An 18,378-nucleotide genomic window follows, 5' to 3' on the forward strand; every position below is an offset into this window, starting at 1 on the left:
GAACCATCAGCATTGCTCTCTGGGGAAAAACAAACAAACAGGGTCAGAGTCCATAGGAGATGGGACTAAAGAAGAGTCTATGATGGGTGAGCTGCACCTATGGGTTCCTGTCTACAATTTCTCAAGGATATCACAGATCCACCCCCAAAAGTACTGGCTGCCTAAGTGTACTTTCCTCATTTTGGGAAGAAAACATGACAGGAGAATCAGAGAGAACCATGAGATCACAGAGCAACTCTCAAGTACTGAATCCCAAGGAAGCTCTAGAACTTTGATGCCTGAGGTCACAATTATAAAATATGATCAATTGAAATATGAAGTAAAAGGATGACCTTACTGAATCAACTTCCACCTGGAGGTTTGTGCCCAGCAGAGAAATTTTCTGTGACCTTTGACTGGAAATCGGGACCCCCTTCACCAGAATTATCAAGGTAAAAAGATAAGGCTCATTTTAGCAAATATGAGCATTTCACAAATGTTGAAATGACAACATTTTGCGCAAGCCTGACCAAACGTGTGTACATAGTACTTCCCATAGTGCAAAGCAGAGAAAAATCTATTTTTATTGAGATTTTGTGGCTTACAACACTATTAATATAGGTTTCTCATGCACAGAATTCCAACCACACTCATCACCAGTGTCCACCTCTGTCCCCTAAGGATCCAAACATTTCTCTTGATCAATTATCCCCTCCCCACACACTTAGTTGTGTAGATCAGTTCTCCCATTATGTTGCTCTGGATCTTTGTTGCTACTAAGTGAGGAGATCAATATGAGATCAATCAGTAGCAACCCCTCTCCTGACTGACTTCACTCAGATACTTTTCTCCAGTTCCATCTATGTTAAGGCAGGGCAAATTTAAATGAGGTAAGTCACCCCATTCCCCATTAGTGAGATGAGAAAACTCAGATTACCACCTCCGCCTTACCTACCGCCACCATCCTACCTGAGTGCATCTTCCTGCAGTGCATATAAACAGCTCCAGCCACCACAACTCCAGCTACAAGGATAACCATGATGATGCTTGTGGTGGAGATGGTAGACTGAGCAGGATGTTCTGGAAAGGGAAGGAAGGAGAGAATCTGAGCTGCAGGCCTCAATCTCAATATTCTGAAATTCTGCATAATAGTTCTCTCCTGAATGGTTCTGTTCCTTCCTCACCCCATTTGAGGGTGACAGGCTCCAGCAGGCCTTCATGCTGTATATGGCATGTGTATCTCTGCTCCTCTCCTAAAGGCACCACCACAGACGCCCACTTCTGGAAGGTTCCATCCCCTGAAGGTCTGGTCTCCACCATCTCTGTTTCTTGGAGCAGGTCCTCCTCATCCCGCTGCCAGATCAGGGTGATCTCTGCAGGGTAGAAGTCCAGGGCCCAGCACTTGAGTGTAATCTCATGCTCAGAGAAACGGTGGAAGGTTATGTGTCCTTTAGGGGGCTCTGTAAGAAAAAAAAATGTGAAAAATTCACTCATGGTCTCCTAATGCAACAAGCAGATGACTGCCCTGAGAGTGAAGATGATTGGTCTGTTTTAGTGGTATCTTAATCAAACCCTATCTCATGCATCAATAAAAGCACCTTAACACTGAGACATATTCTCTGACCCACGGGTTTGTTGTTTTAACAGGAGAAAACACAAAATCCAAACACCTGCCTCACTCAAAAAACTGATATAAAATTCTATTTGGGGAAAAGTTCTAGAATAAGTCTTTGAGTATATGGCTTGCACCACCTCTAATGCTAACAACGGTGGAGGGTTGAATGACTGAGTAAAGTAGGGTTCGGAGCTCCAAAAACATTTTTAGCTGAGAATAAGATCTGAAAGAAAAAAAAAAAAAAGTTCACAGGCTCATCCTCTACTCCAGGAGAAAAGGAACTAGTCCCGCAGGATAGTCTCATACAGCACATGGTGGATTCTTCCCTTTACAGAAAAGGAGGGCTGCTATTCTGACACTGAACCCACTTTCTTCCCTTTTCTCAGGAAGTCAGCCTCCTCCTCCTCTTATTCCCCCCCCCCTTCCAACCTCACCCCAGGAGATCAGAAAGCCCCTTGGGCCCTGTTAACCTTTGCGCAGCAGCATCTCCTTCCAGTTCTCCAGGTGTCTGAGGAGCCACTCCACGCACATCCCCTCCAGGAAGTTCCTCTGGTATTGCGCCTCTCCTGCCTGCTCCCACTTGCGCTTGGTGATCTGAGCCACCGCGTCCGCTGCCGTCCAGGAGCGCAGGTCCTCGTTGAGCGCGATGTAGTCGGCGCCGTCGTAGGCGGACTGCCGGTACCCGCGCAGGAGGCGCCCGTCCGGCCCCACGTCGCAGCCGTGCATGTTCTGGAGGGTGTGAGAGCCTGAGACCCGCCCCGCCCCGCCCAGATTAATCCCGAACTGAAAACAAAACCCGGTCCAAATCATTAAGGCTAAAAACAGTTCAAGACGTACCCAAGGCCCCGGAGGCGTCCCCAACCAGCCCTGGACCGCGACCCGCGCGCTCACCGTCCTCGCTCTGGTTGTAGTATCTGCGCAGGTTGCTCAGGCCCAGTCGGATGTGGAGGGCGCCGTTAGTGGCTCGCAGCGTTTCGTGCGCCCAGTACTCGAGACTCTCCGGCTCAGCCCACGACACCAGCTCCACGCCCAGGCTCTCAGAGTCGCTGTCGAACCGCACGAACTGGGTGTCGTCCACGTAGCCAACCGCGATGAAGCGGGGCTCCCCGCGGCCGGGCCTGGACACCCCAGTGGCGAAATATCTCAGGGAGTGGGGACCTGGGAGCGGGTAGAGGGTAGAGGGTGAGTCCCGGGCCGAACCCACCTCCCCACCCACCCCAGGTTGGGGATTGACAGGTTGGGAGGGAAAAAGAGAGGCAGGTAGATGGAAAGGGGAGACGGAACGGAGAAGGAAGAGACCTGGGGCTGGCTGGGTTGATGGTGGGGGAGCAAACGGGAATCCTGACTGGGTCATCAGGCCTGGCGACCGAGAAGTTCCTCCTTGGAGTCCTGCACTCCTCCTGGCCATCCTCCCTTCCCTCGAAACATTCCCTCTCGGCCCTGCACTCACCCGCCCAAGTTTGGGCCAGTGGCCCCAGGAGCAGTAGGACGACTGCGGGAGTCATCTCTGAGTTCTACTCCTAGTGCGGACTTGTAGTCCTTTAGGAGCTTCTGGTGTTGTGGGGGTTTCATTGGTGTCCCTAAAAGGTTTGTGGCACCCAATGGGAGTGAGGATTGGAGACGCATCACGAGTATCTGGCTAAGGACTTGGCACTTGGAGAAGATCAGAAGATGAAGTGAACGCCCAGGAGAAGGGAAATGCCCTGAGCTGAAGGTACCAAGCTCAGCCCTGGGATGCTGAGACCCATAAAGAGGAACCTGCGACATCTCTTTAACATTCCATCAAGCTCTCGCACTCTTTGTCACAATCTTGCTGTAGGAACAAGTCAGGGCTTTCTAAAGTTTTCGTTTTTGAGTTAACATTGTCTTACAAGTTAGTAAGATTTTTACTTTGTGTGGATTACACCTATCAATATTTACCTTACCAGAAATAAAAGTTAAAGGTCTAAAATTTTAATTTAATGTTTAGGGACTATGGTTTGCAAAGTTGTTAATAAAAGAGTTTCAGTCATAAATTTCCAACTCCAATACTACCATAGGCATGTACTTCCTTCCACCAATGACGCCAGGTTCCCTCCTTAACAAACACATTTTATTTTATTTCCATAATTTATTAAAACACGTGATTACAAAATTGGTTATGATTGAGTTTCTGTCATCCAATTTGCACTGAACACCACTGGAAACGTGCACTTTTCCAGTCACCAATGGTACCCAGTTTTTCCTCCCAACTCCCACCTCTAGGGCTAGCATTTTATTTCTGTCTCTCTTCCTCTCTCCTTTAGACAGTGTGGTTTACACTATTGTTAACAAAGGGGGTAACAATGCATTTACTTTACCTCCTTTTAGCACAGAGCTTTTGTCCAGAATGATCGGTTCCAACTATCTTCATAGCAAGCTTCCTATCATAGAGTGGTCCTCCTGGCCCTCATCTCTATTGTCTATGGATATTATTACCAAAATATATCTTTTATTTTCTTATATTCCACAAGATATTATTTTGCTAATCCTCTTCCTCTGACTCATTTCACTCAGCACAATAATCTCCATATCCAACTATGTATAAGCAAAATTTATGACTTCAAATTCTTTTTTTGGGGGGGTGGGCGTCACACCCAGCAGAGCTCAGGGGTTACTCCTGGCTCCACGCTCAGAAATCACTCCTGGCAGGCTCAGGGGACCACTTGAGATGCTGGGATTCGAACCAATGACCTTCTGCATGAAAGGCAAACGCCTTACCTCCATGCTATCTCTCTGGCCACCATGACTTTGTATTCTTAAAAGACACATTTTAAAGTATAATCATTGTAACTTATGCTCCAACTTACACTAGTGATATAAATATATTCAGAAATGTTGCCTCTAGTCATAGAGGAATCTAAGATTCCTGCTATGCTACCTTGAAATCACCTCTGGCTTCCTACCCCCATTTTTCTCCATCATTTTGGCATTTTCATTTCTGTAATCTAGGACTAAAAGTTTTGTTACCTTTGATAACTTACTTTCCTTTGTCATGTTATTCTATATACTACAGATTAGTGAGTACACCTAAAATTTGTCTATGTCTATAAAAAAAACCAGAAACTCTATGGACCCAGTTCGGCCAAAATTGGGCTACTGTTCCTTTAAGGGTGAAGATACCAGTCAGTTACCAACCGCTTGTAACTGCCACTGGAAAGCAGTTGACCTGGGTGTATATGCTGCCCAAGTTCAAGTGCTCTTTATAGATGGTCACTACTGAATTGCTAGAGAAGACATTTACAGGACTCTGTGCTCCTGCTGCTTTTTGCTGCCTCTCCTACTGTTCTGGTGCTGACATTTGGCACATGGAACAAGTGGTGAGTAATGATTCTCAGGGAGAATCAAAATTGTGATTCTGTGGATCAAAGCCATGGTCTCTTCAAGAGATCAAGGCCCTAATTCTGTAGTGTATTAAGTACATGCTGGTCTCTTGAACATGTAATGAAAGCCTTTGACCATATTCCATGTCTTTCAAGGATCTACTGTTATTCATGTAATTGGGGGTGATACCAATTTGGAATATATATCTCTAAACAATAATAAAAAGAAAGTACTGTATTTGCCAAATTAATTAAAAATATACCTAACAGCCTCTATTGAGTTCATATTCCCAAAATAGGGAGACTAGACTTAATTTAACTGTGTATGTTACCCTCTCAGTCCCTCCTGTGCCTATGCCTAGATAAAAATCCAAAAGAGTGTTACTCTAACTCTCCCAATACAAAAAAATACCATCAAAAATGCCATCAGAAGGGAGAGCTGTCTTTCAAGTAGAAACTCAAGTTCAACCTACAAATGATGATTTTCCAAATACTACAGATGTAGTTCAAATGCAAATGAGAGGAAAAGAGACCCAGCAACATCTGATAAGGCAGTTTGGCTTTTGAAAATGCCAATGAAGACTGCCAAACAATTTTGTGTCCAATTAGGGAAAGAGAAGATGTTATGAAATACCTAAAATCATGCCTGAATATAAATTCCATTTCACATCAAGCATGTGTAAATAACCCTTGAAGCCTACAAAGTAGAAAGGCAGGCTAGAGTACTTTGCCATTTGTTTTGTTTTGTTTTTTGTTTGTTTTTGTTTTGTTTTTGGGTCACACCCAGCTGCACTCAGGCATTACTCCTGACTCTATGCTCAGAAATCGATCCTGGCAGGCACAGGGGACCATATGGGATGCTGGGATTCTAACCACCATCCTTCTACATGGAAGGCAAACGCCTTACCTCCCTGCTATCTCTCCGGCCCCTGTACTTTGCCATTTGTGAAGAGAACAGAAAGCCTCACACAACCATGAATTTTCCATCTCATCCCTTGGACCTCATCCAAAATATGGCAGGAGAAACTGTTGGGCAAGAGATTGTCACTTCATTGGGGTTTGGAGAAACTGGAGAAGAGAACCACCCCAAACCTCACAAATTGGGAATAGATGCTAGAATTGTGGAAAATTCTTCAACTATCAGAGTTTTCAGCACCTGCCCACTCAAGACTGAAAACTGGACCTTGCCAACAGTGCAGTAGAGAAGATCATTGGGCAAGAGATTGCTCCAATTCTGGTCTACAGCCATAAGTTCACTGCAACCTGCCACTGCAGGGAGTCTGCCTTAGATATCTCCTGAACTAACACCATCGTAATAACACTGGTTCAATGTCCCTACAAATTGAAATCCAGAACAAAGGAACCAATAATGCCAGGCACTGTAAAGCTAATCTTAGGAAGAAGCATTATAACTATGAAATCAATGTGTATGTGGAAATCATAGATTCCAATAAAATGGGGGAGATAATTGTTATTAAAACACCAACAATATATACATTTAAAACATTTAAAACAGAAGGCATATTGCCCAACTCTTGCTTCTTCTTTAACTATGCCTGGCCACTCCAATTTCCCAAGGATTGGGGGTTTTGTAGCACCAACCCGCTAAAAGCCTCTGCATATTTACCTATAATCTTACAAAAAACATGTGCCCACTAAAAACAATAGTGATACATGGAAAAAAATTTAAAGAAATGAATGACATGGTCGCCAATGTTTTTATCATCTCTTCCTGATACTAGTTCCATAGTTGGACCCTGCAGGAGATACTTTATGGTTTTCAAGAAGTAGGCACTTTGCCTTCTTCCTCTGTACAACAGAGTAATAGATGGCCAAAAACCACTGGACCTGAAGGGAATGCAGTCACATTTCAGCCTTATGTATCTTCTTTATCCCTGAAATTATGAGGTCGAGATCTACACAAAAAACGGTTGCTGAAATCATGCTTCCTCCTCACCCACCTCTCTAGCCCATAATTCAGAAGGCATGCATTTTTTACTTTATTTTTTTATTATCTTTATTTAAACACCATGACTACAAATATGATTGTAGTTGTATGATTTCAGTCATGTAAAGAGCACCCCCTTCACCAGTGCAACATTCCCAATCAGTGCAACAATGTCCCAAATCTTCCTCCCCCCCCACCCCACCCACACCTGTACTTGAGACAGACTTTCTACTTCCCTCATTCATTCACATTGTTAGGATAGTTCTCAATGTAGTTATTTCTCTAACTGCACTCATCACTCTTTGTGGTGATTTTCATGTCATGAGATGCACCTTCCAGCCCTCATCTCTTTTGTCTCTGAGAATTATTGCAAACATGTCTTTCATTTTTCTTAAAACCCATAGATGAGTGAGATTATTCTGCATCTATCTCTCTCCCTCTGACTATTTCACTCAGCATAATAGATTCCATGAACATCATGTATAGGAAAATTTCATGACTTCATCTGTCCTGATGGCTGCATAGTATTCCATTGTGTGTGTGTGTGTGTGTGTGTATATATATATGAATATATATATATATGAATATAGGTGTGAGGAAGGGATTTTTGTATTGTATTTTTGTGTTCCTTGGGTATATCCCTAGGAGTGGTATAGCTGGATCATATGGGAGCTCAATTTCCAGTTTTTGGAGGAATCTCCATATCGCTTTCCATAAAGGTTGGACTAGACGGCATTCCCACCAGCAGTAAATAAGAGTTCCTTTTTCTCCACATGCCCACCAGCACTGCTTGTTCTCATTCTTTGTGATGTGTGTCAATCTCTGTGGCATGAGGTGGTGCCTCATAGTTGTTTTGATTTGCATCCCCCTGACAATTAGTGATGTGGAGCATCTTTTCATGTGCCTTTTGGCCATTTGCATTTCTTCTTTTACAAAGTGTCTGTTCATTTCTTCTCCCCATTTTTTGATGGGGTTAAATTATTTTTTCTTGTAAAGTTGTGTCAGTGCCTTGTATATTTTGGATATTAACTCCTTTTCTGATGGGTGTTAAGTGAATAGTTTCTCCCACTCAGTGGGTGGCTGTTGTATTCTAGGCACTATTTCCTTTGAGGTGCAGAAGCTTCTCAGCTTAATATAGTCCCATCTGTTTATCTCTGCTTCCACTTGTTTGGAGAGTGCTGTTTCCTCTTTAAAGATGCCATTAGTCTCAATGTCATGGAGTGTTTACCTACGTGTTGTTCTATATACCTTATAGTTTCAGATCTGATATCAAGGTCTTTAATCCATTTAGATTTTACCTTCATACATGATGTTAGCTGGGGATCTGAGTTTGCTTGTTTGCAAGTGCCTAACCAGTTGTGCCAACACCACTTGTTGAAGAGGCTTTCCCTGCTCTATTTAGGATTTCTTTTTTTTTGTTTGTTTTTGGGCCACACCCAGCGATGCTCAGGGGTTACTCCTGGCTGTCTGCTCAGAAGTAGCTCTTGGCAGGCATGGGGGACCATATGGGACACCGGGATTCGAACCAACCACCTTTGGTCCTGGATCGGCTGCTTGCAAGGCAAACGCCGCTGTGCTATCTCTCCGGGCCCTATTTAGGATTTCTTGCTCCATTATCAAAAACTAGGAATTTGTATGTCTGGGGAACATTCTCTGAGTACTTAAGCCTATTCCACTGATCTGAAGGTCTGTCTTTATTCTAATACCATGTTGTTTTGATAACTATTGCTTTGTAATATAACATAAAATTGGGGAAAGTAAAGCCACCCATATTCCTTTTCCCAAGGAGTGCCTTAGCTATTCGAGGTTGTTTATTGGTCCAAATTAATTTTACAAGTGTTTGATCCACTTCTTTGAAGAATGTCATGGGTATCTTTAGAGGAATCACGTTAAATCTGTACAATGCTTTTCGAAGTATTGCCATTTTAATGCTGTTGATCCTGCCAATCGATGAGCAAGCAGGGTATGTGTTTCCATTTCTGTGTATCCTCTCTTATTTCTTGGAGCAGTGTTTTATAGTTTTCTTTGTATAGATCCTTCACATCTTTAGTCAGGTTGACTCCAAGATATTTGAGTTTGTGTAAAACTAATGTGAATTGGGTTGTTTTCTTAATGTCCATTTCTTCCCTATCATTATTTGTGTAGAAAAGGGCCATTGATTTCTGTGTGCTAATTTTGTAACCTGCCACATTGCTATCTGAATCTGTTGTTTCTAGAAGCTTTTTGGTAGGGTCTTTAGGGCTTTCTAAGTAGTGTATCATGTCATCTGCAAACAGTGAGAGCTTGACTTCTTCCTTTCCTATCTGGATTGATATCTTTTTCTTGCCTAACCGCTTTAGCAAGTACTTCCAGTACTATGTTGAAGAGGAGTGGTGAGAGAGGACATCCTTGTCTTTTACCAGAATTTAGAGGGAAGGCTTTTAGTTTTTCTCCATTGATGATAATATTTGCAATTGGCTTGTGGTAGATAGCCTTAACTATATTGAGAAAGGTTTCTTTCATTCCCATCTTGCTGAGAGTTTTCATCAAGAATGGGTGTTGGACCTTATCAAATGCTTTCTCTGCATCTATTGATATGACCATGTGATTTTTATTTTTCTTGTTGTTGATGTTGTGTATTATGTTGATAGATTTATGGGTATAAAACCATCCTTGCATTCCTAGGATGAAACCTACTTGATCATAGTGATCTTCTTGATGAGACATTGGATTCTGTTTGCCAGGATTTTGTTGAGGATCTTTGCATCTGTGTTCATCAGGGATATTGGTCTGTAATTTTCTTTTTCTGGCAGCATCTCTATCTGGTTTTGGTATTAAGGTGATGTTGGCTTCATAAAAGATATTTAGAAGTGTTCCTGTTTTTTTCAATTTCATGAAAGAGCCTGGTCAGTATTGGTAGTAGTTCCTCTTGAAAGGTTTGAAAGAATTCATTCGTGAATTCATCAGGGCCTGGGCTTTTGTTTTTGGGCAAATTTTCATTATGATTTTAATATCCTCAATAGTTATGGGAATGTTTAGATATGCTACATCTTCTTCTTTTTTTTTTTTTTTTTGGTTTTTGGGCCACACCCAGTGACGCTCAGGGCTTACTCCTGGCTATGTGCTCAGAAGTCGCTCCTGGCTTGGGGGATCATATGGGATGCCGGGGGATCGAACCGCGGTCCTGTCCAAGGCTAGCGCAGGTAAGGCAGGCACCTTACCTCTTGCGCCACCGCCCGGCCCCCCGCTACATCTTCTTTATTCAACCGTGGAAGTTTATATGAGCTCAAAAATTTGTCCATTTCTTCCAGGTTCTCATATTTTGTTGGCTTTGCATGTTTCTCTTCTCTGATCTCCTGAAGCTCTCCTCAGAGGGCTAGAAAGGGCCCCCAAAAAACTGTCTCTTGGAGCCACTCAGGCCTGAAGGCCAAGAAAGATAGAGTGAATAAATTCTGGCTATTAGTGATGCCAGGTAGAGAGGTGTCTCCTTTGTCTGTGAAGGAGTCCGCCCTTCTGTGAGATTGGCTGTTGAATAACACAGCCTGGATAGGGCTGGATGGGGATGGATGGTGATGGAGTGTGGAGAGGCCATTCTCCTCCAGCCCAGCCCACGTGTTCGCAACCCTCTTTAATCAGCAGGTCTGCAGGTTCAGGAGTGGTGGGGAGAAAACTCACAGGCACTCAGGTTTCAGGAGAAATCAACTGTATTCAAGGCCCTAGCCATCCATGCTAACCATTTAAGCAGCCTATTCCACTGCCTGTCTTAACATGTTTTTTCTACCTCTCCATCCTGCCAGTCCTCCTCCTATCTCTCTCTCAATCTCTCCTCCAAAAACCTTCCTTCCTGCCCCTCAGGTTATCTTTTGTTACCTCCCAAAACCCCTCCCAGAAATGGGCAGGTCTTACTAGCAGGTAAGGTTACAAAGGAATAATGGGGGATGGGGTTACAAGTGGTGACTGAGAAAAGCTGAGGGGACCTGTTGGCTTTGCCTGTTTCTCTTCTCTGGTCTCCCGATGCTCTCCTCAGAAGGCTAGGAAGGGCCCAAAATAACTGTCTCCTGGAGGTCCCAGAAGAGCACAGCCGCTCTGCTTTGCTGCTGCGCATTCTTTATGACTAATAACCCCACCACAACATGCAAAAAAAAAAAATCACACTACAGGCATGATAATGGGGAAATCTCACAGGAAAATACCATGTACAGAGAATGAGGATGATAGCTCTGATGACCAAAAAAATACCAACTGGTAGAACAACAGCCCTGGATGGGGCTGGATGGTGATAGATGAAAAGGCCATTTTACTCCAGCCAGTGGGTCTGCAGGTTCAGGATAGTGGCGAGAAAATGATCTACAAACAGGTTTCAGGAGACATGAAGCTTTCTTCATTCAAGGCCCAAGTCACCTATTAAGCAGCCTATTCCACTGCCCTATCATCTTAACATGTTTCATCTACCTCCATCCTGCCATCTCTCCATTGCTGAAATTCTCTCAATCTCTCCTCTAAATCCCCTTTCTCAGGCAAACATATTTATACCTCCCAAAGACCTCCTTCCAGAAATGGGCAGGTCTTACTAGCAGGTAAGATTACACAGGAAGGATGGGGGATGGGCTAACATCAACCATCTGATCAACCTCTCAGATAATGAGTTTAGACTAGACATATGGAACATCCTCTTGGAAATCAAAGAAAACAGAGCTCTAGCTGAACAGAACACCAAGACAGAAAACAGAAAACTCCAAACTGAAATAACAGATCTGAAAAACACGGTAGCTCAATTGAAAAACTCAATGGAAAGCCTCTCCAACAGAGTAACAGCAGCTGAGAACAGAATCGGTGAACTGGAAGATCAAATACAGAACAACTCCATACAGCAGAAGAGATTGGAAAAGAACCTTAAGGCAAATGATCAGACAATGAAAAAAGTACTCAAAGAATGTGAACAGATGAAAATAGAAGTCATTTATCAACCCAACAGAAATCAGAACATAAGAATCATTAGTCCCAAAGGTCCAGAAAGGAGATCCCCAGGAAGAATCAACAGTCAAAGACATCATCACAGAGAAACTTCAAGAGCTAAAGACTGCATGCAATCAAATCCTGCATGCCTGGAGAATACCAGCTAAGAAGAAAAACACCCCCAAGACACATCCTAGTTACAATGATTAATCCCACAGAGATGGAATACTGAAAGCAGCAAGATCAAAAAGAAAAATTACACTCAAAGGAGTATCCTTAATACTTACAGGAGACATGTCACAAGAAACTCTCAAGGCCAGAAGACAATGGTGGGATATTGTGACAAGACTGAATGAAATGGAGGCTTCACCTAGAATAATGTACCCAGCCTCAACTCACATTCAGGTTTCAAGGAAGAGTACATAGCTTCACGGATAAGCAACAGCTCAGAAACTTCACAGATGCAAAACCAGACTTAAAGGAAAAACTAAAAGGTCTACCTTAAGACAAGAGAGACCAACAAACATGCCAAACTTATACAAAAAGATGACATTAAATCCTATGACACTCATCTCCCTCAATGTCAATGACTAAATGCACCAATTAAGAGACATAGAGTGGCAAAATGGATCAAAAGATGAATCCAAACTTCTGCTGCCTACAAGAAACACACCTGAATAGTCAGAAAAAACATAGACTCAAGATCAAAGGCTGGAGGAAAATCATCCAAGAAAACAACAGCCTTAAAAAAAGTTGGGGTGGACATATTAATATCTGATGACACCAACTTTAGATTCAGAAAAGTTGTAAGGGACAAAGATGGATACTTCGTACTAATCAAGTGATATGTGCAACTGGAAGAAATCACACTACTAAACATATACACATTCAATGAAAGACCAGCAAATTATCTAATACAATTATTGACAAATTTGAAAGAAGACATCAATAATAACACTATAATTGGGGGAGACCTCAACATGGTCCTGTCAACACTTGATAGGTCAACCACACTGATTTCCAACAAAAATATACCAGGCCTGAAAAAGAGAAATGGAAGAAAGAGGACTAGTAGAGATATATAGGATACTCCATTCCCAGAAACCTGGATATACATTCTTCTCCAATGTACCTGGGTCATTCTCCAGGATAGACCACATGCTAGCACATAAAACAAGGCTCTGAAATTAGATGTGAACTACAAAGGGACACAGAAGAAAAACTTTACAATGGGAAATTAAAAAGCCCACTATAAAACAACCAGTAGGTCTGAGATAAAATCAAAGAAAAAAATCAAAATTTTCCTGGAAACAAATGACAATGAAGACACAAACTACCAGAATCTATGGTCCTGAGAGAAAAATTTATAGCTTTGCATGCACACATCAGGAAGAAGGGGCATACCTGAACAGCTTAATGACATAGCTTATAAAATTGGAAAATGATCAACAAAAGGAACCAAAAATAGGGAGACAGAAGGAAATAACAAAGCTGAGAGCAGAAATCAATAAAGTGGAAACCCAAAAAACAATCCGAAAGATCAACGAAAGTAGAAGTTGGTTTTTTGAAAAAATAAACAAGACTGATAGACCATTGGCAAAACTCACAAAGAAAGAAACTTTATAACCCATATTAGAAATGAAAAGGGGGAGATCATGAGATATATTGCAGAGATCCAAAGGGTAATCAGAAACTACTTTGAGAAATTAGCCACTAAACCTGAGACCCTGGAAGAAATGAATAAATTTGTGGACTCTTCTAACCTTCCATGGTTAATAAGAAAGATGTAGCATATCTAAACACCCCCTCACTATTGAGGAAATTACAACAGTAATTAAATGTCTGCCCCAAAATAAAAGCCCAGGCCCAGATGGGTTCACTAATGAATTCTTTCAAACCTTTCAAGAAGAACTACTACCAAATCCTAGCCAGGCTCTTTAATAAAATTGAAAAAACAGGAACACTTCTAAATAGCTTTTATGAAACCAACATCACCTTAATACCAAAACCAGACGAGATGCTGCCAAAAAAGAACTATGAGGTACCATCTCACACCACAGAGATTGGTGCACATCTCAAATTATGAGAACAAGCAGTACTGTCAGGAATGTTGAAAGGAACTCTTTTTTTTATTTCTTAGTACTTTATTATTTCAATTTTTTTGCATATCTAAATGCCAGAAAGTGAATATATACATGCACAGTAACAACTTCCCTATTAATTGGCCAGTGACAGCATTGCTTCAATTGTTAAGTGTGTCTAAAGTGCATTCTTGCAGCTAATCCATAGCATCTGTTTTGTTTATAAAACCTTAATATTCAAAGCAAGGAAAGTCACAACCAAAAATGAAGTGTGATATAAATTCTTCCTTAATCACAGAAAATAAAACGTGCATCAATTTGTTACATATCATATACAAAAGAGTAGCATTACAAAAAGTTCTTATGGCAATAAAAAAAGTCTTTCTTCACTATTAATATTAAATACAGCAAGGCATATAATATGAAGTCTTTTGAATCAAAGATATCTTTGGGACAATAGGGAATATTTGATCAAAGGCCAGTGTATGATATATGAAGTCCATGATATTCAACAAAGTTAAGTCTAGCAGGCTCTGAAGATATCACCAACACAGATGGAAATGTTTCATATTAAGATGGTCAACTCATGGCTTCTTGCGCTTGGGTTGTGCATGATGTTGATACCCAGGTCCCAGTTGAGAGCCTGCTCTCATCTCCACAGCCACAGAACACCTTGTTTCTACATCGGTCCACTCAGACTCGATACCATCTGGCTGGGCAGACACTATTGTGGAAGATCTTCATTTCCGACCACTTGGTGATTCTTGTTTTAATGTCTCAATGTCAGTAAACTGTACAGACTGGCCACGGCCCCTTGTTTTATAAACATCACCCTTTATCAGTTTAGTCTCTATCTCCCCATCGGAGGCTAGTTCCTGGTGGGTCAGCATGTATTTCTCACACTTAGCTAGTGCCTTTTCATTTGCAACAGATACTGTGATGGCTTTAGGGACATGTGGCTGCATGACTGTCTCAGTTTGCACGTTAGAGGCAGGCTTATGATCTACCCATCTGTCTCCCGCAGAGCGTGATCGTGTGTCGTTGACGGATTGGTGATGCATTAGGTACTGGGGATGGAGAAACAGATCTTGGAGTAATTCGTTCTCGATTCCTCTCCCGAGAGGGCCTCTCTGGCTTTTCAGCTTTAGGTTCAGTGACTATAGCCTTCAGCTGTTTAAGTTTGTCTTTGACCCAGAGTTTATTTTGCATCTCCAGCTGTTTGGCTGCCACTAGACGTTCACATTCTTTTTCCCACTTCATTGTCGTTTCTGTCACCATGCCTTGCAATCTGGCTTCCAACCTCTTTTTGTCAGAAAACTGTCACTGAAGTTTTTGATTCAGTGTTTCAAGTTCCTGTTGCAGAGTGCGTTTATCTTCTTCATATATAGTTCATATATAGTAGTTGTTTTTTCTAGAATTTTAATCTTATATTCTAAAGTTTTGTTTTTCTTCTCCAGTCGTTCTATTTCCATCTTTTGTCCTGAGATCACCTTTTCTTTCTCATTTAGTTTTTCTTGGACATAGTTTTCTTTTCTTTTTTTTTTTTTTTTTTTTTTTTTTTTGGTTTTTGGGCCACACCCGGCATTGCTCAGGGGTTACTCCTGGCTGTCTGCTCAGAAATAGCTCCTGGCAGGCACGGGGGACCATATGGGACACCGGGATTCGAACCAACCACCTTTGGTCCTGGATCGGCTGCTTGCAAGGCAAACGCAACTGTGCTATCTCTCCGGGCCCGGACATAGTTTTCTTTATTTAAAACACTACTTTCAAGTTCTTGCAATAAAGCTTTAAAATTAATAGCTTGTTTGTTAAACTCACTGATCATCATTTGTCGTAGGCTGTGTTGTTTCTCTAACGCTTCAATCAGTTTGGGAAGAGTCTGATCGTCATTGATATCCAAAATCTCACAACTTGGCAAAGGTGGAAAACTCTGTAGAACCACTTCTGTAACCAACAGTTCATCTCCAACTGGACCTCCCAGAACCTGGTTTCTATATCGTCTTCCAGGCGTTAAACCACATATAGCTTTGTCTACTGGTCTTGTCACTTCAACTTCTTGGGTCACTTCTGCAAATCTCATGACTTGCAAGCTCTCTTCATAATCTTCAGCCTTTGGATTCACACGCACGATCATCCGTACTTTTCCTTCCCCATCAAAGTAGTTCTTGAACAGATGCGTTAATTTTGAATCTCGATATGGAACCATCTTGTTAGTTCCATATATTTGATTCTCTCTCAGGACCTCCATGCAAGTCCTCAATGTCATTAATGATTGATTAATGTTACCTGCTTCACGCAATCTATTCCCTTCTGCTTTTGTCCGGTTAGTTCTTTCACTTCCAGCAAGATCTACCAAAGACAACTGGCTTATAGTGATTTGTTCTTTTTCCTGCAAGACATTGTCTCCATCTGCATCCAAGGGAGCCTGAACCAATTTAATGTTGAATAAACTATGTGAACGACTGGACTCACGGTTCAGAAGCGTATTTGCAATGTGTCTCTTTTTCTGTCCTCTGCAGAAAATCTCAAAAGCCTCTTCAGTTGTTTTAGCTTCTAATTCTGTACATCCTGCAACATACATGTTATGGTTCTTAACTTCACGGAGCACTTTAGATTGTGGAATTACAAATTGTGTTTTTCATGGGTGTGCTGCAACTGTTCCACTTTGGCTTTATGGGATCAAAGGGTGCCTCTTCCAAAAGATCATATATGTAATTGTTATATATTTCAATATAGGAAACAAATACACAGTAGACACTATCTTCATTAACTTCTACTTTGCAAAATTCCTGTACATTTATCATATCTACAAGCTCTGGAACTATTTGTCACTTGTTGGAGGGGGTCTTTGGATTGGGCATGGCATCTCTTTTCTGCCGTTCTAATAAAGCATCAACTTCACACTGTATGTCCATACTGTTCCTATCATTAGATTTAAAAACATATCGTTTAGCTTGAAAGGAACCAATACTGTTAAATATCATGTCCAAGCAACGAGGAAGTAGTCCTCCTTCCCCTGGAGAACCAGTCATTGTATGTGTTTTTCCACTTCCAGTCACACCGTATGTGAAAAGGAGACCATTTTTGCCATGAATGAGGTTTTCTACTAAGGGATTAGCTACAACATCAAAGAGCTCCTTCTGGGTGATATGAGTACCAAATACTTGTTTGAATGTATACTGAGTCTCCTTATAGTCACCATTTCTGTTCAGTCTGTAACCCTCCGGAGTGTGTAGCTGGACAGTTGTGTTATTGATCACCTCTATGCAACACTCCTGGTCAGGGAAGTCCAGTGGGCGCACCCTACAATATACCCCAACGATCTTTCAGACTTGTCTGGGATCCTTTTTTCATCATTACTTTCCTGGACATCTTAGTTCTCGCGGACTTCATGGCTCAGGCGAGTCTCCCGCGGTCCCCGACGGGCAGACGAGAGAGCGCGACGGCGAGCAGAGCCGCAGGGCGTGCGGGCGGACGGGAGAGACTCCGGCCGGCCGGCAGAGGCGAGAGCTCCGGGAAGAGCCCGACGGGCGGCGGCGGCGGCGGCGCGGACAGAGCCCCCAGGTGAGCTCGCGCACGCCCGGCGCTTTTCAAACCGGCCAATCAGGGGCCGCCCACCGCGAAGGGGCGGGGCCTCGACGGGCGCCCCGCCCTCCCGGAAGTGGTGCCGTCGCCTAGGCGACCGCGCCCAAGGGCGGTCCAGAGGCTCCGGGAGGGCCTGGAGGGAAGTTTGGGCTTCCTGGCAGAGGATGCTGAGGGACCTTAGAGGAGGAAGAAGAGGAGGGAGGAAGAGGAGGAGGAGGAAGGAGGAGGAGGAGGAGGAAGGACGAAGGAAGAAGAGGAAGAAGAGGAGGAGAAGGAGAAGAAAAGGAGAATAAGGAAATGGGAGAGGAGGAAGGAGAAGGGAGAAGAAAAAGGGAAAAGAAGGGAGAAGAGGAGGAAGAAGAGGAGGAGGAGGAGGAGAGGAAGAAGAGGAAGAGGAGAAGGAGGAGCAAAAAGGACGAAGGAAGGATGAAGGAAGAAGAGGAGGAGGAGGAGGAGAAAAGGAGAATAAGAGGAAGTGGGAAAGGAGGAAGAAGGAGAAGGGAGAAGAAAAAGGGAAAAGAAGGGAGAAGAGAAAAGGAGAAGAGGAAGAAAAAGAGGAAGAGGAGGAGGAAGGACAAGAATAAGAGAGAATAAGAAAGCAGAAAAGAGGAAGAGAAGGGAGAAGAGGAGAAGTAAAGAAGAGAAGGAAGGAGGAGCAGAAGAAGAGGAAGAGACGAAAGGAACTCTTATCCACTGCTGGTGGGTATTTTGTCTTGTCCAACCTTTATGGAAACCAAGATGGAGATTCCTCCAAAAACTGGAAATTTAGCTCCCATATGATCCAGCTATATCATTCCTAGGGATATACCCTAGGAACACAAAAATACAATACAAAAATCCCTTCCTTAAATTCATTTCATTACTATTTACCATAGCCAGACTCTGGAAACAACC

General features: G+C 42.7%; 2 protein-coding genes and 1 pseudogene across 2 annotated transcripts in view; 1 reads left to right on the top strand and 2 right to left on the bottom strand.

Annotated features, from left to right (window-relative positions):
- Positions 1-18,378, top strand: part of PRR3 (proline rich 3) — a 641,937-nt gene that overhangs the window by 189,566 nt on the left and 433,993 nt on the right. The gene's annotated exons all lie outside the window — the stretch shown is intronic.
- The window catches only part of LOC125995773 (H-2 class I histocompatibility antigen, Q10 alpha chain-like), a 45,102-nt gene that overhangs the window by 21,799 nt on the left and 4,925 nt on the right, over positions 1-18,378 (bottom strand). Inside the window, exons 3-5 of the mRNA XM_049764767.1 lie at positions 1,164-1,439; positions 949-1,059; positions 811-839 (exon numbers count right to left, since the gene is read on the bottom strand). Coding sequence (XP_049620724.1) covers positions 811-839; positions 949-1,059; positions 1,164-1,439 — 416 coding nt within the window. The remainder of the gene's footprint in view (positions 1-810; positions 840-948; positions 1,060-1,163; positions 1,440-18,378) is intronic.
- Positions 14,484-17,292, bottom strand: LOC125996392 (kinesin-like protein KIF23; annotated as a pseudogene).

The sequence above is a fragment of the Suncus etruscus genome, chromosome 18 (genome assembly GCF_024139225.1).
Source record: "Suncus etruscus isolate mSunEtr1 chromosome 18, mSunEtr1.pri.cur, whole genome shotgun sequence".
In the NCBI taxonomy this organism is placed as follows: Eukaryota; Metazoa; Chordata; class Mammalia; order Eulipotyphla; family Soricidae; genus Suncus; species Suncus etruscus.